At 42.2% G+C, this 24,763-nt stretch overlaps 2 protein-coding genes and 1 pseudogene across 7 annotated transcripts in view; 1 reads left to right on the top strand and 2 right to left on the bottom strand.

The window, feature by feature from the left end:
- The first annotated feature begins 1,174 nt into the window (after positions 1-1,174).
- Positions 1,175-1,597, top strand: Rps24-ps14 (ribosomal protein S24, pseudogene 14; annotated as a pseudogene).
- Positions 1,598-6,368: 4,771 nt separating this feature from the next.
- On the bottom strand, positions 6,369-10,948 carry Kbtbd7 (kelch repeat and BTB domain containing 7). The gene is given in 1 exon segment (NM_001302944.1): positions 6,369-10,948. A coding segment is annotated over 1 exon segment (2,073 nt). The 5' UTR covers positions 10,664-10,948; the 3' UTR covers positions 6,369-8,590.
- A 2,168-nt stretch (positions 10,949-13,116) lies between these two features.
- Positions 13,117-24,763, bottom strand: part of Mtrf1 (mitochondrial translation release factor 1) — a 28,043-nt gene continuing 16,396 nt past the window's right edge. For 3 of the 6 annotated variants that reach the window (XM_087586561.1, XM_087586565.1, XM_087586564.1), the window contains 3 exons: positions 24,554-24,690; positions 20,107-20,205; positions 13,117-13,479 (listed from right to left, as the gene is read on the bottom strand). In XM_087586561.1, coding sequence (XP_087442687.1) covers positions 13,366-13,479; positions 20,107-20,205; positions 24,554-24,690 — 350 coding nt within the window. In that variant the 3' untranslated portion in view covers positions 13,117-13,365. 6 annotated transcript variants of the gene reach the window in all.

Raw genomic sequence — 24,763 nt, 5'->3', positions numbered from 1 at the left:
GCGTGGTCCTGTTTCTATGACTGATTTGTCTTGAGCCTATGTGACCTGTGGTCATGTCCTAACCTGTTGGGGGGGGGGAGGTTGCTCTACGTGACTGGTCTGTCTCAAACCTCTCTACAGGGGTTTGTGGGGTGCTGCAGCTAGTGAGGCCCTGATCTGGGAGGCTGGGAATACACCTGCCATCCCTTTCAGGGCCCCCCGGGGATTCAACCTGTCTGGACCAGGAGCAGGGTACCTTTCACTGCCCACCGCCCCACAAATATTCTGCAAAAATAAAACAAATTTGCATCATGAAAAAAAAAGTATTAAGCCATCAGGAGTCTTATTTCTAGAGACAGAAAACTCGTTCTCTCCATTGATGTTTGAAAGACGGTGTAATGCAGGTCTCAGGAGTCTTAGCATCTGGAACACCCTCTGATGAAGTCTATTCTGATAGATAATTGGTTAAAGACTGTTACTTATATTCCATTATTACTCCTCAGAATTTAACAAGAAACCTCTGAGTTTTAACCAAGTGCACACTGAATTGGAATAAAGACTACCTCTCCCAGGCCTCCTTACAGCTAGGATAACCATGCCATTTAAATATGGTCAATGCTATGTTACCAAAAGAGATGCGTGCATTCCTTACTGTCCTTGGGAACAATTTATGCATTCCTATCAAACATCCTTTCTTCTTGATGCCCAGGACATGGGCCACCTTGAGCCACATGGAACCACTCACCAACTTAAGGATCGAAGAGGAAAACTGAAAATCCTGAGCTGGGTAAATCAATATCCAAATAATGCAACAGACTTTATATATATAAAGTTTCTTTCCTTCTTTTGAGATAGGTTCTATGTAACTCAAATATCCTAGAACTTGCTATATAGACCAGGCTGGTTTCAAACTCTTAGAAATCTGCCTGGCTCTGCTGTCCTGGGTGCTGGAATTAAATTTCATTATGCCTGGCAGGAAAAGTCCTATTTAATTCAACATCTACAGATTTTTCTGCACCTACAAGCAAGCACACTTGGACCTTAATTCTTCTCTATCAGGAGAGAAAGAATCGCTCCATGTGTTCTTTGTACAAAGCAGCTGAAACCCTGTATCAGTCTGTACCTCGAAGGGACAGCTGTTTGTCCACAAAAGAATATCCTTGATTAAGATATGGTATATCCGCTCTTTTTTTCCTCCTCTACAGCTCCGGCACCATAGCCATCATGAATGACACGATAACCATCCGGACCAGGAAGTTCATGACAAACCGTCTGCTTCAGAGGAAACAGATGGTCACTGATGTCCTTCATCCTGGGAAGGCCACAGTACCAAAGACAGAAATTCAGGAAAAGCTGGCCAAGATGTACAAAACCACACCAGATGTCATCTTTGTATTTGGATTCAGAACCCACTTTGGTGGTGGCAAGACAACTGGCTTTGGCATGATCTTTAGATTATGCGAAGAAGAATGAGCCTAAACACAGACTTGCAAGACATGGCCTTTATGAGAAGAAAAAGACCTCTCGCAAACAGCGAAAGGAACACAAGAACAGAATGAAGAAGGTCAGGGGGACTGCAAAGGCCAATGTTGGTGCTGGCAAAAAGTCAAAGGGGTAGCTCTGCGGTGACTTGATGTTCTTCTGTGATATGCAAATTTCTGAGGGTAAAATAAACTAAAAAGCTTCAAAAAAAAAAAAGATATGGTATATCCAAGTATCTAAAGTTACCTTGGAGAGTGGCTAATTCGGAGGAGAAAATATATCCCAGATATGGAAGATAATAATGCCTTCCCTACCTGACATAATAGGTGTGTAACACGCCCTAAAGATATTCCTTTAAAATTGGGCTGTGAATCCTGATGACTGAGTTTGATCCTCCGGGTCCACATGGTGGAGGAGAAAACCAGCTCCCACAAGCTGCAGTTTTGTAGGGTGTAATAATTAAAAAACAATCCATGCTAACACTGGCTATTCTCATGCCGCAGTGGTCTCCTCGTGCCCATGGCTACTCCCATTCAGTATTCCACCCAACTTCCTACAGTTCTCATGCCACTGAATTGCTATTTTCCCAGTCATCTGTCCCCTGCATAACTTGCTCTAAACCCTGAGCCCTGTATAAAGAGAACTCCAGAGGCTTATAAATTATCACTCAGATTTATATCAGTAAATTCTCAACCCCCAAAATGCCCACACAAAGAACTCAAAACTCAACTGATATAAACACAAGCTGCAACTCCTAGATGGGGCAATATTATTCTATTGTTCTTCTATGATATTCATAGGTACCTGTGGCTGTTTCAAGCCACATGGATACGGTTCGTCTTCTTCTTCCATCTTCTCTAGTCTCTGTCTCCTCTCTGTCTCTCCCTGACCCATCTCTAAAACTCTTAGCCCGACTTCCTTTTCCACTGCCCAATCACAGGCTCTAGCCTTATCTTTCGCCTGCCCTCACCTGCATGTAGACAGCAATCCACATTGTTTGACCTCCATGTGCGTACCATGACACGCATACATTCTACACACAACATGAGTGTGTGCAATAAAAATAGTCATTGCATTTTTTGAAGAAATAAAGGAAGTAGACTTTAAATATTTTTTCTTCCTTCCTTATCCCTTCCTTTCTTGGTGCTGCGGATCAAACACTGAGCCTTGAGTATGCAAGGCAAGTTCACTCTCACTGAGCCACACTCTTAGCTTGGAAGAAGAGATTTGACTAGAGGACAAAGGCAAAGTAATATCACTTTGCAATCAACTCTGAGAGTTCAAATTCAATCCAGATGTCTCTTAGTTATCAAACTTTAGAATTTGAAAAATTAGTCAACTTTCTTTAAAGTTTTTAGGGATGAGAAAAACTGGAAGTTGGAAATTTAAAAACATTTAAACAATTTTAGTCTTATAAATCACTGCTTTTTTTTTTCATTCTTCTTAACATAAACTGGTACTAGGGCTGGGTGTGGTGGCACAGGCCTTTATAAAAAGCCAGTACTACAGTGGGTAGAGGGAGAAGGCAGATCTGAGAGTTCCAGGTCAGCTTGGTCTACATAGTGAGTTTCAAGACAGCTAGGGCTACACAGAGAGGAACATGTCTTAAACTAAAAAGAATGACAGTAGGCAAACTACTGGTTCCTGGTTAAATGAGCAATAAATAGACAATAATAGTTTTTCACTGTTAAACAGATACATTTTGGTTGAGTGTTGTCTTACTCAGGGTCTCTACTCCTGTACAAAACATCATGACCAAGAAGCAAGTTGGGGAGTAAACAGTTTAATTCAGCTTACATTTTCACACTGCTGCTCATCACCAAAGGAAGTCAGGATAGGAACTCACACAGAGTAGGAACTTGGAGGCAGGAGTGGATGCAGAAGCCATGGAGGAATGCTGCTACTGGCTTGCTTTCTTATAGAACTCAGGACTATCAGCCCAGGGATTACACCACTCACAATGATCCCTCCCAGCCTTGATCACTAATTGAGAAAATGCCTTACAGCTGGATCTCATAAAGGCATTTTCTTAAGGGAGGCTCCTTTCTCTGATAACTCCAACTTGTGTCAAGTTGACACACAAAACCAGCCAGTACAACTGACTCCTTGTCAATTTGACACACAAATGCACCACTATTAAGCCTCAACCCTTACTTTCTTATTCATCTCCAAGATCTAAATAACTTTAAAAGTCCCACAGTCTTTACAAATTCTTACACATTAAATTTCAATCCCTTTAAAATATGCAATCTCTTTTGAAATTCAAAGTTTTTTAACTGTGGGCTCCACCAAAATACTTTCTTACTTCAAGAGGGAAAAATATCAGGGCACAGTCACAGTCAAAATCAAACTCAAACTCTAACCATCCAATGTCTGGGATCTACTCAAGATCTTCTGGGCTCCTCCAAAGGCTTTGGTCACTTCTCCAGCTCTGCCCTTTGTAGCACACACCTTGTCTTCTCGGCTCCAGCTGCCTGTGTTCCACTGCTGCTACCGTTCTTGGTGGTCATCTCATGGTACTGGCATCTCTAAGACACTACTGTCTTCTGCTGCAACCAGGCTTAACCAAGAGTCTCTCATACGTTCTCTTCATGGTACCAAGCCTTAACTTCTTTGCATGACCCCTTCAGTCCTGGGCCATCACTTGTAACTGAGGCTGCACCTTCACCAATGGCCTTCCATGGCCTCTCACAGTGCCAAGCCTCAGCTGCTCTTCATGACCCCTTCATGCCTTCAAAACCAGCATCACCTGGGTGACTCTTGCACATTACCAAGTCCAGCTGCAGCATGAGGTACCACCTTGACTATCTCTGGAACACAGCTTCCCAGAAGACTTCACCTCAGTGATGCTGGTCTCTTCTTAATCACCACTAATCTTAGCTCCAACTGACCAGCATCAATAGTTCCAATAATGCAAAGGTTTCCCTTTAGTAGTTCTGGTATCTTGTTAATCACAGCTGATTCTTCAGCCCCAGCTAACCAAAACCACAGAATTTTCACAATCAAAACAGCAATGACCCTAATAAGAGTCTTTAATCTTCCCTCTGAAATTTGACAAGCCAGGCCTCCATCATTTGCACTGTTCTCAACATTATCTTCCAAGCTTCTACAGAACATCCCACAGAGCTCTTAACACCCAAAATTCCAAAGTCCTTCCACACTACTCCCCCAAACATGGTCAGGTTGTCACAAGAATACCCCAATATGCTAGTACCAATTCTGTCTTAGTTAGGGTCTTACTGCTGTGAACAGATACCATGACCAAGGCAACTCTTGTAAGGACAACATTTAATTGGGTTGGGCTTACAGGTTCAGAGGTTCAGTCCATTATCATCAAGGTGGGAAATGTGGCTGCATCCAGGCAGGCATGGTGCAGGAGCTGAGAGTTCTACATCTTCATCTGAAGGCTGCTAGCAGAATAGTCAACTTCCAGGAAGCTAGGACAATACCCATGCCCAGAGTGACACACCTACTCCAACAGGGCCATACCCGCTAATAGTGCCAAACATATACAAATCATAATTGTACTTTTCCAATGACCTGTTTTCTTAATTATGGAAATTTTTACTCTTTATACTTGTAATACAAATTGACAATATGCAGTCACAATATCAGCAACATGAAACATCTGAATCATGTATTTGCTCTAAGATCCAATACATACATGGGCTTCTTTGACAATAAGTCTATTTCTTATACTATTATACAGTACTTACGTGTCAAAGTCTTCACATATAAGCTCATTTGAGATCAAGTCATTTGCATTTAAAAACTAAGTCCAAATTTCAGATGTCAACTTTGCCTTTGTTCTAAGAGTGCTACCGTTTTCTCATTTCTTTCAGAAATAAAGGTCATTTTTCCTTTATGTTTTAGGAATGACATCGTGATGCATTTTACTCAAACATTTGAGCCTGTGGAAAATGCTAATTCTTCTTAATAGAGGTGTTGCTGCCATTGTCACAATTGTTCTTACCCAGAAGTAGGTGTCATTATACTCTTGAAATTATGAAAAGATAAACATGTGTAATTCGATAGGGATTGACTCAATTCTTATCATATTCTCAAGTACGATTTAAGTCCAAAATTGAAAAAAGCTTTTCAACTAGAAGAGATAGAAGACAGCTTACTTGTTTGATCCTAAATAAAACTTTTCAAAAAAGATTTCATTTATTTTATGTATATTAATGCTCTGTTGTCACACACTCCAGAAGAGGGAATCAGACTCCATTACAGATGGTTGAGGGTTGGGTTGGGGATTTAGCTCAGTGGTAGAGCACTTGCCTAGCATGCGCAAGGCCCTGGGTTCGGTCCCCAGCTCCGGGGGGGGGGGAAAAAAAACAAAAACAAAAAAAACAGATGGTTGAGGGTCACCATATGGTTGCTGGAAATTGAACTCAGGACCTCTGGAAAAGCAACCAGTACTCTCAACCATCTCTCTAGCCCCCCAAATCCAACTTTTCAAAGTTATTTGCTAAGTCAGTCTCCTATCATTTTGAAAACAACAATGATACTTAATTTTGCCCTATTTTTGGTTGAAGCATGGTCTCACTGTGTAGCTCAGGCTAGCCTGAGAAACTTGCAACCCTCCTGCCTTAGCCTCCCCAGGACTGGGGTAAAAAGTGCTCTACCACAATGCCTAGCTTCCATTTAACTAGCACTTGAGGTAATTTACGTTCTCAGAATTTCAAACTAGAGGAAGACAGACAGCAAAGTAGCTAGATGTATTTCTAAATCTTACAAATGGTAGCACTGGAAATGACAGTTACCCAGAGTACTTGCTGATTAATTGGCAAAGTCAGCAGGGGAGAATTCTTGCCAAGAAAAATTTTAATATTGCTACCTATATCTCTGAATGAGAAATGGTTTTATATACTTAATAACTAAATAAAGCATAAAGCCAGGAAGTCTTCAGGTTAAAACCAGCTTTATTTGGAACAAGCAACATACAAATCATTTATCTGTAAAATAATAGCATCTATTCTCTAACTCACAAAAGTTTCACAGAAATCAAAATCCTTCCTAAGAAAATGTGACAGTAAGCCAAGATATTACTATTTAGCCTAAGCTTTAACTCAAGAGTTGAGAATGATGATTTGAGAATTTATCTTTTATACATCAGTTGCAGACCTTAATTGTGCAGATGAATAATCTGGTTGTGATAAGCCAAGTTTTCACCTTACAGGACAAAAAGCTATCAACAGAAGTTAATGGGGAAGAAAAAGTTGGCCCCCCAAACAGGGAAAATAACTTTCTAAATAAAGAGTAGTTCTTATAACATTCCCCGGTACAAATGGAATAGAACTTAGACTCAAAGCCTGACTACACTTTAGAAGGGTCAACAAACTCTAACAGGAATATTGTTGAGCCAACTATCTTACACTCTTCACCCAATCAAAATCATGGATAACACATTACCTGTGCCACTTTGTTTTGCTTTTGTCATTTTTCACTTCTTTTCATTCAAAAAGTCACTTCCCCATCTTGGACCAGATTCTCTCCTCTACCAGAGTGTAAAAACATTAGCATTTGCCACTAGAGAATAAAGAGGAATTTGCATGGTATTGAAAAAAGACTGAGGAAGGTAATTCTAAAAGAATATAGAAAACTTTATATAGCATGAAACATCTGTATATGTACACCATTTGTCATGTATATGTATTATGACAACCATATGTATTAATAAACCTTCAAAAGGTAAGCACCTTTAATAAGGTAGTAATGCCTGTTTTGTGTAGTTTACTACTTCTGGACTTTCCTTTACATATGGTGACTGAGACAGAAACTAGAGCATAACTTACGGAGAAATAGGAACTGGATACAGACCCCACAGTAAAATGGCCATGTATACCACTGATTAGGGAAAGACCTAGAGAAACAAACTTTTAACTACTGGCCCCAAATGCCACCCACCATCCACTTAAGTTCCTTAGCAGTCAATTTTAATACAAAAATATCATCAAGCTGAAAATCAAGAACATTTATAGTAACTTAAAAACTGACAATATTTCAGTACTACACAAAACAGTTCTATATGCGGCTTGAAGTTTTAAAGCTCTTTGCTGGCACTTAACTTGGGTTGATAAACACTATAACTACTGATCTCAATAAAATACTTCCTTTAGCTTATACATATTTCCAAAACCGATATGACTTCACAAAACTTTAAAGAATAGATCACTTTCTGCTGATAAAGCCTCTAAGATGAATACTAAAACTATATAGCCAAAATATTTCAGGGAAGCAAACTTTTTAAGACAGTGCATGACCAATGAAGAAAAATTTACATTATTTACTCATGTCCAGTGAAGAAAAGGGTTGTTGTTCTGAGTCAACAAAGCACTTAACATGTACAGATCAAAACTGTGAATTTATAAAGCAAATTACCTCTCATTTTTTTGGTTTAGAAAGGAGTTGAAATAATTGATGACAATTCTAGAGTGGTTTTTTTTTTTCAAGGTAAGAAATAGGTCATATTTACCACATAGATATTTTTAAATTTTAAAGTAAAAACTTAAATTCTTTAGAAACAGTGGAATCCTGATTTTTTAAATTTTCTGTGACCTTGTAAGTCCACTGAACACATTATCAATATGGAATCACTACTTAGTAACCTTAATATTTCTTTCTTTGCAGAAAGGAAGGAGATCATACTAGATTTTTAACAAACTATAGCTGAGGATACTAAAATTTACTTAAAAATGTGATCTTTCATTATTCTGAAGGAAAATGTTAATACCTTCAAAATACAATTCTCATTCCAGTTTTTCTAGTAACAAACAAGACCTCATAGCACTAGGCAAAATTTAACTAAAACTAGGAAAATCAAAATATAAACGTACTAATTAACAGCAAAACAAAATCCACTAAACACCTTAATGAATTTATGTAGTTCACTATGCATATTTTAATCATGGATTTTTTTTTAGCACAGCAAATTATTGAAATAAGCTGATTTCAGAGACTTGTATGAATTTTGCATATTGTATTACTATTTCAAATTGCTACCCTTTCTAAACCAAATCTCCAGCCCTAATCAACTTTGTCTTTTCAGGAAAAGGGATATCATTTTAAGATAGATTCCATACAGTAGAAACAACATCTTTTTGTCTCGAAATATTTACAAAGAACCCTACTGATCTGGTGCATTTCGCTGAGGTGCAACCTGTACCCAGACTTCATCATCAGAAAAAGAACTTGAACTTCCTGACTCAGAGTCCAGTTCACTGAATCCATCTAAGTCCCATTCAGTGCTAGACTCACTTCTTGCATCATCTTCCTCAGTGATGAAACTCTGACCAGGTTCAAGACAGGAAGGATAAACTCGAGCACACAGGCAAATAAAGCCAGAGTCAAACTGCAAAAGGCCTAACATGGTACCTATATTAATCCATTGGTCTTCCCTAGTGTCGTATTCATATACTGTCACTCGGTTCTTTTTCCACTGTGGGGTGGTAGAAGTGATGAGCAGCAACTTTTGGTCATGATTGACGATCTGGTAGTTGTGGGTTTCTGAGTCCAGTGGAATATTACTGATCCGCCTCCACTCTCCTCTAGCCGGGTTGTAGACCTTCATGACTGGGATGTCACAAATACAATAGATTTCGTCTTTGAAGACACAGGCTTCTTGAAAGTCACTTCGTTTAAGAGATGCACAATTCAGCCACATGTTATGGCTAGGATCATAGCAGAGCATGCGCTTACTGTTGACAGCGTAAAGGTAATTCTGAACCACTATTAGTTCGAATGAATAAAAGGAATGCGGTACAGGAGCCACCAATGCCCACTGGTTCCTTTGAACACTGTAGCATTCCACTTCCTTTAGTTTAACTCCAGTAACTGGGTCTCGCCCACCCAAGATGTAAATGTAGCCGTTCAGATATGCCACATCCATGCCCTCTCGACACAGCAAGCGGTCTGCCAGCTGATGCCAACTATTTTGGGCTGGTTTATACACCCATAGGTCTTTCCTGGGTTGGGCGGCAAGATAGATGTCATGGTCTGGAGAGACACAAACAGCTGAAGATGTAATGGTCTTAGTGTGTGCCAAGCTGGTCAAAGGAGACGGCATTGTGTAGATATCTCCCGAATAAGGGTCATAACAGAGAAAGGGGTCTCGGGGGTGTCCAAAAAATATCACCATCTCTTTGGCACACATACCCAATCTTTGGGGTGGATTTTCCGCTACAGACACAACAGAGCTACTAGTGCTGCTGCTGTTACTGCTATTGTTGCTACTGCTGCTGTGGCTGCTGTTTGGCTTGGACACCACTGACTTGTACAACCTATCACCAAATCGCAGCTGCAGAAGGGCCCCTTCAATAACGTCCAGGCAGTATTTCTTCACAATAGGCTTGGTCAGTAACCCTCCCAGGTAGTCCTGATCTTCTGCAGGGAAGTGTGCCCAACGAATACACTTAAAGACTTCAGCAGCGCTAGGGCCCCGCTCTTTGGGAGCAGCCTCCAGCCACTGCACCGCCACGTGACACACAGTCTTCTCACTCTCTACATCCAGACTGTCCAGACGCAGGACGGCCAGCAGCTGGGCCAGGGTCAGATCGGCCAGCGTCTCCTCCCGAATGGAACCCATCCTGCTGAGCTGCTTGAAGTTGTGAGCTATGAAGGACTGGGCCTGAGAGCGCAGCTTGTGGTGGTCAAAGGCATCGGCAAACTTGAGGATGGCAGTGCAGTTGGTCAGGTCAAGTCGGCGAGCCAGGAAGGAAGCACAGGCTTCACGCACGTACTCCAGCTGGAGCATATCCGAGGCCGCGTACAGGCGCTGCACATTGGCCTCGCTCAGCGACACGCGGCCAGTGTAGCAGTAGTCCACCAAGACCTCGAAGGACTCGGCATCCACGTCGTGGATGGTCACGCTGGCCTGCTGGCTCTCGTACATGCCCCCTGTGAACATGCTCTTGAAGTAGGGGCAAGCCGCCGCCAGCACGTTGCGGTTGCACGAGAAGAGGCGCCCCGTGCCGGGCCCACTGCCAGGCGTCACCACCTCGATGGTCACATCGCACAGCAGACGCGCGTCGTAGAAAGACTTGAGCTGTGCCAGGAGGGCTGCAGAATGGGCCGTGTCCTTTAATTCCTCTGGGCCGGTGAAAAAGGCCGACACAGAGGGCTTGGAAATCCTCTTGGGCCGCCTCCCGCCGCGGGGACTGGCGAGGCGGCGAGAGCGCGGGGCGTCTTCCCGGGACTGCATGGTGGAGATGGCGGCGGGGCGCCGAGGGCGAGAACGGCTGCAGACGCCGGGCTTCTCCTCACGCCTCCCTCGCCGACGCCGACACAGCGGCGTCCCAGAACAGACTCAGCTCGCGGCCGCGATTACTCAGCTGGGCCTTCGCCGCGGTGCCGCCTCCCTTTATCGCGTAGCCCGCGGCTGACTCACCGTTTCCCTTCGCGCCCTTTCTCACCACAGCTCACCCTCACACGACCCTGGGATCCAGCCGCAGTAGCAGCTTCTGCCGCGCTGGCGAGACGGGTAGATGCCCAGACAAACTACCCTTCCCAGGTTGCCTTTCGCGTGTCTCGATGCATGACGGGATCCTTGGGCTCCGAAGCCGCCTTGCATCTTGGGAATTGTAGTTTACGTAACCTCTTAATCGTTTCTGTTATTGAATTCTTCACTGAGGTAGAAAGTGGATAGTATCCTGAATTTGATACGTTAAGTTTATTCCTTTCATAATGACAGACGCTTTTAATCCCAGCACCGGGGAGGCTGAGGCAGAACGATCCCTTCAGTTTGAGGACAGCTTGGTCTACATAGTAAGTTACAGTACAGCTTGAACTATGTAGAGAGAGCCCATCTCACTAAAATAAAATAAAATGGCTCTCAAGTCGAAAGTAAAAGTACCCAGTGTATTATATGATTGTATGACTTCCTTCTGAAAACTTTATCGAATTTGAAAACTGAGGATAGCACTATTTAGTTTGTGTGAAGACTGAATGGTATGTGCAATTTATAGAGTTCTTTCTTTTTATTAGAATAATTATTAAAGTCATAGATTGTCTTTAAAAATGTGAAATCAATCATTATTGTTTTACTTACTCTTATAGAAATATACCCACTAATTTGAAGAGATGAGACATTAAAGAAAACTGTAAATTTCTGCACATTCGGGTTTTTTCTTTTTCTTTCTGTTGTTGTGAGACAGGGCTTCTCCGTGTAAGCCCTGGCTGTCCTGGATCCACCGGCCTCAGCCTACCAGGTGCGAGGATTAAAGGCATGTGCCACCCACCACTCAGGAGGCAGAAGCAGGATAATCTCATTTGATGGAGACCAGCCTTATCTACAGAGAGAGTTCCAGAAGAGCTAGGGCCACACAAAGAGAAACCCTGTCTCAAGACAAAAAACCCTGCCCCAGAAAACCCTCAGAAGATACGTAGATTCATTAGGAAGCATTGGACAACTAATTTGAGGCCCTAAGAAGAGCATTGATGGATGCCCTTTAAATTTGTAGACTAGGTATAAACAAATAGGTGGTTTTGTTTTCCTTGTTATTACAGTTTAAATAGCAAACTGTCCTGTAAATACTTATGTGTCGGTGAGTTTGGTTAATAGGCTTTTGAGACGTGACTAGATTCTGAGGGCTCACCGCTATGCAACTGATGGATCCTTTCTAATAGTTTAATTAATTTGAATTTTTATTATGTTTTACTTATGCTGTGTGAGAGTGTGTGATACATGTCTGAAGGACAGAGTCGTTTTTCCTTCCACCATGTCGGTTCTGGTAATCCAACTCAGGTCTTGAGGCTTGGTAAGAAAAGAGTGCTTTTCCTAGCTGAGTCATCTCACCCACCTCCAGGTTAAAAGTGAGAAACCAGCAGTGGATAGCAATGCCGTGCTAAGGGGAGTTTTTCAGCAAGTGATTGAAGCAACTCATCAAAGTCAACAGTGTTAATGGACTCTGTTCCTTAAACTCTAAGGAAAACCATCAAGATAAATCTTAGCCCTAAAGGGAAGACTAAGAACTGCAAAGCTGCCAGGTATGGTGTCACCTGCCAGGAATCCTAGCACCAGAGAGGCAGGTTGGATCTCTGTGACTTCAAGGCCAGCCTGGTCTACACAGGGATTTCCAGGACAGACAGGGCTACATACAGAAAAACCTGTTTGGAAACAAACAAAAACTACAAAGCTTCTATTGGGGCTGGAGTTCTTGGGAGACACACAGCATTTAAATAAAACAATAAAAACACAAAGTGACAACCAAATCCCAAGTTTCTGCTCTTCCACAGTGTGGTGAAAATAAAAACGTAAGCACTCGTCTGGGGAAATAGCAGGTTCTATGTATACTGGCAAATAAAAACACACAAAGATGTCCAAGTCATTCGTTATCAGATGGATGCAAATTAACTTCACAAGAGTTCACCACACACTCTGCAGAGTCTCTAAATTAAAAGGAAAAACAATGCCTAATGCCTTTTGATCATAACTGCCAACAGAGGCCACTCTCGCCCCGTGGAAGCCTGGTGAGTGGGCGCCCTGTATGCATCCCTTCTGTTTCAAATACTTAGTAGCTATGAATTTGTCCCGAACCTGCCATGTAATATCTTAATTTAATCTAAGCGAGGCATGGTGGCGCAGACCTGTGCTCCCTTTGGAAGAAAATGCTCATGGTTTTCAAAAGTCCTAAAAGAAACAGTTGATTCATCTCATACCATCAATTTTTCATATTTTATTTTTCTTTTTGATGTTACAAGCTTATTTTCTACTTGGAGAGTTGGATTACTTACTGAAACCTAAAATAAACCTCTATGTCAAGAAATGTGAGTTTCTTTCATTAAAATGATTTCTATAAAAACTCTGTGGGCGCATCCAAACTTTATGAATATTTATTAAGTTTCCACACCTGTCTGTTTCCTGATTAAAGTCCACTTCATTTATATAACAATAATAAACCACATTTATTTCACTGATTGAAGGCTTTCATCCAAAAATTCAGCAATGGCCTCTTCATCTGCTGATTGAAGCAGTCTCTCAATTAGCTGATCCAGGCACTTCTCACCACGTAAAAATTCCTGATAACAGAGGAGTTATTTATGAAACCTGACTATACAGTTTGGATCTCAGGTGTGTTCCAAAAACCCATGTGGTAAACGATAGACCCTCATCTTTTATAAAGTGGTAGAAACCTAAAAGAGGCATGCCTAATGGAAGGTGTGCCCTGAATGGAACTGAAGGATACTAATGGATTCCTCTCCATTTTACCTCCAGGATATGAGGTAAATGGCTTCCTCTGCCACTCGTTCCCCACATGATGTTCTGTGCTGTCATAGGCCCAAAACAGGGGCCAGGTAGTCATGGTGTGGGAGAATAGCCCCACAGACTCCTAAGTTTAAATGCTCGTTCCCAGTTGGTAGATTGTTTAATATTAGGAAGTATGGCCTTAGTGGAGGAAGTATGTCTCTAGAGATGGGCTCTAAAAATGTCAAAGATGTCTAAAGCCTAAGCCAGACCCAGTTTCACACACTCTCTCGCTCTCTGCCTCATCTTGCACATAAGGCATAGCTCTTAGCTACTGCTCCAGCACCATGCATGCCTGCTGCCATGCTTCCCCCTACTGTGGTCATGGATTTATCCTCAGAAACGGTAGAAGCCCCCAGCTAGATGCCTTTCTTTTACAAGTTGCTTTGGTCATGGTATGTCTTCAGGGGATTGGAAGTGAGATGCGCAGTCTGAAGCCTTGAGACGGAGAGATAAGGCAATCTCTTCCCTTTTCAGGTTGCTTTTCTCAGGTATCTATTACCCTGAGGGAAAGCAGACTAACACCCCCTGATAATAAAAAAAGAGAGCAAACAATTGTCTGTTTCTTCATAGTTATCACTAACAACAAAGGTTTACTAATATTCTGTGATATTATTAACACAACTGCTAATCTATGGAGAGTCTCGGGTTTCAGTCTATGTTTTTCTTAAAACATGAATCTAAAAAAACAAATTATGGGCTGGAGAGATGGCTCAGCGGTAAGAGCACCCGACTGCTCTTCCAGAGGTCATGAGTTCAATTCCCAGCAACCACATGGTGGCTCACAACCATCTGTAAAGAGATCTGATGCCCTCTTCTGGTGTATCTGAAGACAGCTACAGTGTATTTATATATAATAAATAAATAAATCTTTAAAAAAAAAACAAATTACTACTTTAATTGCTTAAGTTATCATTTTACTTTGAACTCAAATTGATTGAATTACAAATCATTGATTTGAAATCAATACAATGAAATCTGTGACTTTGATTTTTCCAATGACTCTGGAGATAAGACAGAGACATCTGAATGAGTTTTTGAAACTGACCAACTGCCTGTCTTCAAAGACCCATGGCTGAGGGTTGTTGTTTTTTTTTTCTTTTTTTCTTTTTTTTTTTTTTACAGTAGTCTCTGTTAGCACACTATCTTTGACAGAAAATGTTACCTGTGGCTTCTATCAGTTAATAAAGAGTGTGTTTGTCTGCTAAAGAAAAAAATAGTCCACTCCAGTACACAGGAGGCAGAGGTAGGTGGATCTCTGAGTTTAAGACCAGAAGACCAGTTTGATCTACAAAGCAAGTTCCCCATACACAGGGAAACCTGGGTTTGAGTCCCAACACCTACAAGGTGACTCGTAACCATCTGCAACTCCAATTCCAATGCCCTCCACCTCTCTGGGAACCAGGCATGCACACGGTATGCATACATACATGCATATATACATACATACATACATACATACATACATACATACATAATACATACAGAACATTCATATACATAAGAAAATCTAAAAATTTTAATTGGAAAGTCAAAGACTGTGACATGGCCATGTATGCATGAAGACCTAAGTACAGATCTTAGGTCCCGTGTAAAAGAGAAACACACACACACACACACACACACACATCTGTGTATAACCATAGAGCAGGGTATGTTGTTAGACATAGGCAAATTTCCAAAGTTCACTTTGGCTAGGCAGTCTAGTCAATTGGTGAGTTCCAAGGTCACAGAAAAGATCTAGTATCAAAAGGTGAAACAGAGGTAGACACCTGATGCTGACCTCTGGCTTCTATTCATGTGCACATACATGTAACAGCCACACAAATATGCTCACACACGTGCACATACAATAAGCAAAAAAAAAAAAAACCAAAAAACAAAAACAAACAAAAAAAAAACGGAAAATATAGAAATCTTGGATTGTTGCAATAGCTCAGCTGGTAAAACACTTTCCTTGTGAGCATGAGGACCGAGCTTGACCTCCAGAACCTGTAACATCTCAGTGTGGTGACATGTGCAATGTAACCTACACTGAGGAGGCAGAAACAGGCAGATCCCTGTGGTCACTGGCTAACCAGTCTATCACAATGTGTGAGTTCTGGGCCAGAAGAGACCTTGTCTCTAAAAGCAAGGTGAATGGAGCCTAAAGGAAGACACTGGAGTCTGGTCCCTGGAGGAGTGCCCTCCCTGACAGATACAATGTAGAAGTCCTGGAGTCTGATCCCTGCGGGTCCACATTCCCCAACAGATACAATGTAGAAGTCCTGTGTAACTGCAAACTATTCTGTAACAGTAAAGGGATCAAGCCTCTTACATTTAAACTTCCTTTATCTTTCCTTTCTTACTTTTCCTTCTGTCTGTTTGTTTTTTTCTAGCAGCTCTGTAGCACAAGCTGCCCTAGCACTCAAAGGGTGTCCTTGAACTTCTGATCCTTCTGTCTTCGCTTCCCTAACAACTTGCTTTTAAATGGTTCAACAGCCAAAGAGATGGATATAGAGAAGGAATGGAGGAATAAGTAGAAGGTAAATATAGCAAAATATTCACAAGTGCTTAGCCCAGATCTAGGCTGTGTAGTACTCTCTGCAAACAGCGTGTGTGTGTGTGTGTGTGTGTGTGTGTGTGTGTGTGTGTGTGTATACATAAATGTATATATGTATAAATGTGTGTATACATATATGTATATATGTATGTGTGTGTATACATATATGTATATATGTATAAATGTGTGTGTGTGTGTGTGTGTGTGTGTGTGTGTAGGCTGTCATACAGGTGAAGGCAGTACAAGATAGAATGAGGCCTGTCATTGGACAAGAAGGAAGGATAGGCAAGAGAAAAGTTTGAGGGAAGGGGAGGAGACTGGAATGGAAGCAGATGGGAGAGAGAAGCTGCCGAGAGAACATGGAGGCGGATGTTAAGATTCCACACTGTACCTTTACAGGTTGTTATGAATGTTCTTAAGGGATGGATGTGTACATGGATTTGTATATTTAGGTGGGCAATTATATCTTATCAGTTGAATCAAAGGTTATTGTGTTTGTGTGTTCTTTCATGTAGCCATTTAAGTTTAAGAAAGTGTATGGCGGTTAGAGACACTGGGCCACCATGAAGTTGGGATGTGTGTGTCTGGTACGGTGAAGCCTGCCTTGGGAACTAAATGGGTAGAGAGATTGCTGCCAGGCTCAGAGAAAGGCCATCAGCAGTGTGATATGGGATAGAGCAAATCGAGTGAGACGCTTTGCTGACTGAGATGAAGATATCTACCAGATATCTTGAGGCACTGTGGTGCCAGACCTAGTGAGGGGCAAAAGACAGCATTTTTTTATAATTTTACAGCAATATGTATAATATATATACATATATATGAACAAATTCAAAGAAAGCTGAGACAAAACAATTCTCCAAATAATGGCACTGGGGAAGGCTGTTTCCTTTAGACTTCCCCATCATTTCCCTCTCAGTCACCTCTGCAGAATGACTAAAACCATCTCCTCAAGTAGCTTTTCTCTGTAGAAGTTTGTATACTAGACTTGGGATTAGTGAATACACAGGTTCTCCTATTTTAGAAATACTCAAAATTGGCTTAGTAGACATATGTTGAAGTCGGCATGTGGAACCCTGAACACTGAAAGCTGTTGTGTGCCTGTGTTTAGTCTCTCTTGAGGATTCTTAAAATTGAAAGTTAGGAGAGTATCCACATCTTTCTCTTTAATTAAAGGAATGGGGGTGTCTTAATATATTTGTGTGCTGGAGGTACCAGCATAGTGTAAAACATCAATTGAATCCCAAAATAAGAAGGAAAAGCACTGACTCAGTCTAAGAATTAATATTTGACTGGAGAGGTGGCTCAGCGGTTAGGAGCCCTGGCTGTTCTTCCAGAGGTCCTGTTCAATTCCCAGCACCACATGGTGGCTCACCACCATCTGTAATGGGAGCTGATGTTCTTTCATGCAGACACACAAACAAGAGACTCACACTTAAAAACCTTAAAAGGTTCACACAACTAATACATGCTATGCACCTGCTTACAAAAGCCAACACACTTGGAGCTGCAACTATCATGGCACTGCCAAGTGGACTTCACTTGGGGAACTGGCATTAAAGGTATTCCACTCGACACTAATCATAGTACCTTGGGAGTTCGCTTGGATCACCCAGGGTGTTGTGTTATATAGAGATTAAAGAGTTTATATAAAGATTCCAGTGCTTAAGCCTCAAAAGCTAACAAGCTAGTGTCAGAGTGAGACAAGTAATTAAATATCATAGACTAATGCAGAAAGTTAAAAAACTAAGGGGAAGGCAAGGGCCGAAAGAACCTGTTAACAGGAAGGTGGGAGCTAGAAAAGACTGAAGTTGGGAAGGAGACATTTCAACTGAGCCTTTAAAAGAAACAGGTATTTCCTGAGCAGAGGGCATTTTAAATGACTGAATGTGAAGAGAGACAGAGAAATGAAGTAGAGTGAGAGCTCGGGCCAGGGTAATGTTCCAGTTGCCAGACTGGACTAGAGATACTGTCTCAAAGAAGGGCAAAAGAGCCAGCTTCCTGAGACCTTACGGGACGGAAACGGAAGTGCTGGAGCACTGGGGCCTGTTGCTGCTCCCCTGGGACTGAGGCTGCGTGTGCCTCCGGAGAGAACGAGTTAAGGACATTCACGTCGTGACTATTCACATCATGACTATGCACTCTTGTGCTCCTGACCTCCCCTTTGACTCTCTGAGCTGGGAAATGTGCCTTCTGACCTCTTCTCAGCAGTTTGTAACTCAGGGTTAGCCACCAAGAAGTGGGCGCAACTCTCACTATCTCTAGTTTAGAAATCTTGGGAGGTACTCCTTGGGGGCTGTGGCTTGCTCACCTGCCTGAGGCAAACAAATCATGATATGCCCAGGTGCAGCTGCTCCATCAGGAATTATGTGGATGGAGTCAGAGGAAGCTGGAGTTACTGAAAGGGTGGAGAGCCGGGCAGAAGAGCCCCTAGCAGCCTACCCCCTACTCTGTCCGCTGGCCGCTAGTCTCCTGCTGAGGCCCCTACTCCTTCTCCAGTTTCTTCTTTCTGTCTCATTTCTAAGTTGTTCACTCAGTCAGCGTCTTTGTTATCTTTCCCTCTGACCTGGCGTGGTGTGATTTTTACTTTGTGGTTTTGAGGCAGGCCTTGCTATCAGGCTGCCCTCAAATACGTAGTGATTCTCCTCCCACAGCCTCCGGAAGTGCTGAAAAACAACTGAAAAATGTGATGCAATCAAAACAATGTTGACAAATATGTTTGCTTACGATTGTGGTTTATCTAAGGAAAGAGAAGTTAAAAAACGTTTGCTCCATCTACCAGGTTGGTGGCTCTCCCTTGTAACCCAAGGAATCCGAACACTAAAACAAGAAAAGTGTTACTCTGAGTTCCAGGCCAGCCTGGGCTACAAGAGTAAGACCCGATTGCAAACAAACAAAAGAACAACAGTAAAAAAATTTTTTCTCATTTCAAGGTCATATGCAAGATCGTTGTGCTCCATAGACACCAGAGGAAGAGTCGTAAGATACACAGAACTTTATAAACATATTAAGAAATTGGACATCTTTCTTGTAAAACCAAGACTAGTTTTGGGTACAAAATGGACAGAATCAAAATTATGAGGCTTTAGTTATTCCACTGGGTTTCTTTGCTAATGTGTTAATGTTTGTAGTCCTTGCTAGAAGGATTTTAGCTAATGCTGTTCAAGCAACGTTGCAGGGTATTTTCTCCAACAGCTTGGCTATACGGCTTACAGAAAAAGAATATACATTAGTTGGGTGTGACGAGTCATGCCTTCACTCCCAGCACTTGGAGGCAGTGACAGGTAGATCTATGAGGCTAGCCTGGGCTACATAGTGAGAGCTGGTCTCAAAAAAAATAAAAAAAGCAAGCAAACAAACAAACCAACTAGCACACACTCTCACACATTGTAGTAGATCTAATTCTATGATGCCCTGGGTGTAGTAACCATGTATAATTCTCTAGCTCATAGACGGAGCTCTGACAATAAAGGAATGCTACTTCTGGGATTAATTAACCAATAAGGTGACTTTGACTTACTAAAAGATAATGCCATCCTAGTGGGCTTCACCTAATCAGGTGAAGGGTCTAGCCATTCCTGCAAGAAAGGAATAAAGGTGGGGAGAAGGTGTTTGGAGGGAGCCATTCATGAAGCAACCTGCAGCAACATTTAGGGCTAAAGCAGCTTCTCCCTGACTTATGTGTTTTGTGTGTTTGTGTGTCTGGGCACTCGTGTGATCAGAGGACAACTCACACTGATTTCTTGCCTTCCATCTTATGGATCCTGGGAATGTGCTCTTAGTCAATGAGCCACCTCTCCAGTCCCTGACTATATTTCCAATGAAGCCAAGGTACATAAGGCCTAGTCAGTAATATTACCTTAATGTCACGGACTTCATACGCTATCCTGTGGTCAGTGACTCTATCCTGGGTGAAATTATATGTCCGAATTCTCTCCGACTGGGCTCTTGTTCCCACCTGTCCCATAACAAAAAGAAATTCATATTTTTAATTTTAAAATTAAAAATTATAACATTTATAAGACCTTAATAAATCCTTATAAGAAGACCAAAATGTGGATGCTTCAGTCCTTCTTAGAAGGGGGAACAAAATACTCATGGGAGGAAATACAGGGACAAAGAGTGGAGCAGGGACTGAAGGAAAGGCCATCTAAAGACTGCTCCACCTCGGGATCCATCCCACATACAGCCACCAAACTCAGTCACTATTGCAGATGCCAAGAAGTTCTTGCTGACAGGAACCTGATATGGGTGTCTCCTGAGAGGCTCTGCCAGAGCCCTGCTGATACAGATGAGGATGCTTGCAGATAACCATTGGACTGAGCATGGGAACCCCAATGGAGGAGTTAGAGAAAGGACTGAGGGAGCTGAGGGGGTTTGCAACCCCATAGGAAGAAGAACAACAATATCAACCAATGAGACCCAGCCAGAGCTCCCAGGGACTAAACCACCAACTAAAGAGTATTTATGGAGGGATCCATGGTTCCAGGTGCATATGTAGCAGAGGATGGCATTGTCGGGCATCAATAGGAGAAGAAGCCCTTGGTCCTGTGAAGGCTTGATTCCCCAGTGTAGGGGGATGCCAGGGTGTTGAGGTGGGAGTGGGAACATCTTCATAGATGCAGGGGGGAGGGGGGAAAAGGGATAACATTTGAAATGTAAATACATAAAATATCCAATAGAAAGAAAGAAAGGAAGGAAGGAAGGAAGAAAGAAAGAAAGAAAGAAAGAAAGAAGGAAGGGGGAGGGAGGGGGGAGGGAGGGAAGGGGGAGGGGGGGAAGGAAAACAAACCCTTATATCCACAGACCAAGACAAGAACAGGTAGGAGGTAAATTTTTTTTTAAGATTTTTAAAAAATTTATGTATGTATGTGAGTACACTGTAGCTGTCTTCATGCACACCAGAAAAAGGGCATCTGATCCCATTACAGATAGTTGTGAGCCACCATATGGTTGCTGGGAATCAAACTCAGGACCTCTGAAAAAGTAGTCAGTGCTCCTAACTGCTGAGCCATCTCTCCACTCCCATGTAGGAGGAAATCTTAAGACTACAGGTCTGGGGTTGGGGAAGGATCTTAGTGGGAGAATGTATGCTAACCCAGCAAAGGTTCCATTCCCAGCCCACCAGACAAACAGCCAAACTCCTGTGGAGAGTTTAACTATGAAATAAGAACAAATGCCTCTTTGATGTTTCAAGTTCCTTTTAATATTTAAAATTTTTTCCTGTCCCTCCTTTTTAGAGTTTTTCATTTTTAAAAACATACTGTGTCATTGTATAGCTTAGGGTAGCCTCATTCACAGCAACTCTCCTGTCTCAGCCTCCTAACTACAGGCACTACAGATGTGAGGCCCAGGCCTGGGATGTTCCTTTCTTTTCCAGAGAGGAAACCCTGACATTCTGCAATTCAACAAACAGGTCAGGGAGCTTACGGTGCTAGACTCAATGCAGGGGCCTGGGGGAGCACGACATTCAGTCCGTCATCCGGTTGCCCATTTCTAGCTGGTTTCTCAGTGTGTCCTAACTTTGCATTTTCATTGTCACCTTCACATCCATGTCTACAAAACTACAGATTAACACTGTATGTTTTCCCTTCTGTAAGTGGCCTTGCTTCATCTTCCTAAGGCATTTTTCTGAGAAGCTTTCTGCTGTGGGTCCTTCTTGTCTTGTGCTCAGAGCACATACTTAAAGTCAGCATTTCAGGTCCTTCTTAACATGAGCAGCCTTCCCAACATTATTTCTGAGAATCACATGAACCTTTACAATGTCGCTTGTTATATCATGCCAGTTTCAAATGTTATCTAGCTCATTAGAAGGGATGCCCTTCCCTGACATGTCTTTACCACCCCGACCCAGTAACTGAAATATGTTCTCTGACTCCTTTAAACTTACAACTTGGAATCTCCGTTATGATCATCACATGCGGTGGTTACTGACACGCTCAGTCCGTTCCTGCCCATGTGATGGTTACTGACATGCTCAGTCCACTTCTGCCCATGCCATGGTTACTGACATGCTCAGTCTGCCCTTAGCCGTGCCATGCTTACTGACATGCTCAGTCTGCCCTTACCCATGCCGTGGTTACTGACATGCTCAGTCTGCCCTTACCCACGCCATGGTTACTGACATGCTCAGTCTGCCCTTACCCATGCCGTGGTTACTGACATGCTCAGTCTGCCCTTACCCATGCCATGGTTACTGACATGCTGAGTCCGCTCCTGCCCTTAACAATAATCCCATACACAGCACTCTTTCAACTGCTTCATTTTTAAGACTAAAGAAACACGTTTTTGCATCTTTCCTTCTCTCTCCACCTTCCACGGTCCCAAGCTCTCTTGTTCTTTCTTCATATCCTCACTGTATAACACGGGTTGATCTGCAACTGGCCTTAGCCTCCCAAATACTGACTCATTTTCTTTATGTCTGAGGCAAACACACATGATGAAACCAAACATCTGATCAGGAGAATTTTGAAAAGTTATAGATTTCTAAGCTAGACATAATGAACAAGGGACTGTGTGTTTTGAAACAGTCTCTAAGCTATTCCTTCTGCCCAGCTGGGTTTGGGAAGCACCATATTAGGACCCCAATCCTAGGACCCTAGACCAATTGGATCAGAATCCAGTCTGCAAAACTTTCTGGGTGATGAGGGAACTAGGGTTGAACAACAGGCACTGTATAAAGACCACTGTATGATTGACTGATGAAAAGGTTTCCAAAACAGTAGAAATTGCTACTACACAGCTCACAGGCAAACAAGGTAGTCAGAGGTCTTTCTGGCCACTCAAATAAGACCTAATCTATCCCTTCACTTCTATTGCAGTGAGGGCAAAAAACTAGAACAGAAGGATTAATGTTTAAAAAAATTTTTGTTGTTTTTCAAGACACGTTTTCTCTGTGTAATAGTGTTGCTGGAACTCACTTTGTTGATCAGGCTATTCTCAAACTCAAAGATCCCCCTGCCTCTGCCTCTGGAGTGCCCGGATTAAAGGCATGTGTCACCACAGTCTAACTAATATATTTTATATATAACATAGTTTTTTGAAATAGTATCTCTAGCACTAAGTAGACAAGACTGACCTAGAACTCATATTGACCTGCCTGCCTTGGTCTCCCGTGTGCTGGGATTAAAGATATAACTACCACACTCAGCTTTCACTATATTTAATACTTTGTTGAAGTCTACATCTCTGACCTGGTTCTCTAGCATTACTTCTTAGAAATAACTATAGTCGTTTTGCTTCAGGTCTGCCAGCTATCCCATATTGTTGATACAAAAAGAAAGCAGACACAGAAAATAATTTGGTTCCGAGCAAGGTCAAATTGACCACAAATCTGCTGCTATGCTCGGAGGTTTGCTATACTTTGAAAGCTGCTCTCTTTAGAAAACTCCTCAGCTGCAGCCTTCACTTAGGGTCAAGCAAGATAGGGGTCAGTTGAACCGTTATGTCTAAATTACTAAAGAAACACGGAAAAAAGATAGACCACCCTATAGCACCACCATTACCCTCCTCCCCCACCCCATACCTGCGTATGAGCTCATGGTGGGTTTTTTTGGCTTTTGCCTTTATAAGCTGGCCCTGAGAAATGTTCAGCTCCTGAAGTATGAGCTATGTCTGTGATCAATCAGTCTTCAGGTATGTGTTCAATAAAGTATCCCTGTCTGATTGAGATCAGTGTTCCTATGGTTTGTGAGGTGACTCCTGGACCCCAACAACTATAAATATATATCAAGCAAAATTCAGGAGATACCAAAGGGCATGAATGAAAAGGTAATCTCCCTTTTATTCCTTATCCCCAGACTCCAGCAGCAATCTCCCTTCCTTGAATTCAGGAATGTTATTTAAATTTGATTCATATTGAGTTACAATAAAGACCACAGGCCTTTAAGTATCCGAAAATCTTCAAATTTCAAGAGAATTATTTTGTCTTAAACCAAATTTCCTGCCAGGCATAGTGGCTCACACCTTTAATCCCAGCATTTGGGAGGCAGAGTTTGAGGCCAGCTGAGTCTAGTTCAGGACAGCCATGGTTCCACAGAGAAAATCTGTCAAGAAAAAAAAAAGCAAAAACAAAACAAAACAACCAATTTCAGTTTAAGATAGTCGTTAAACCATAAACACTGCAGGGAAACAAGTAGGAAATGCTTCTGTTTATTTATTTACTCCTTTGGAAACTGGCTACGGGTGCCTCGCTTACAGAAAAGCGCATGTCCGTGACATGACGCTTCTGTTCACGTAAGGACATGCACTGCATTTGCACATCACTTGACTCTGCTACAGCACGGCCATGGCTCCACTTGTCTTACCTGCAGTTTCCTAGCATTCTGCTGCTGACACTTGTCTTTCTCGATAATCTGTTGGTAGAGTCTAGCTCTCAACACACGCAAAGCTATTTCTTTATTTTTCAACTGTGATCGTTCTTGTTGGCATTCTACCACCAGTCCTGAAAAACAATCAGAAGGAACTGTCACCTATCATTTCTATGGAAAGAAGAAGTGAGGAACATTTCTTCACTG

Source organism: Rattus norvegicus, chromosome 15 (assembly GCF_021556685.1).
Source record: "Rattus norvegicus strain SHRSP/BbbUtx chromosome 15, alternate assembly SHRSP_T2T, whole genome shotgun sequence".
Taxonomy (NCBI): domain Eukaryota; kingdom Metazoa; phylum Chordata; class Mammalia; order Rodentia; family Muridae; genus Rattus; species Rattus norvegicus.
This window is presented reverse-complemented; position numbering and strand designations above follow the sequence as displayed.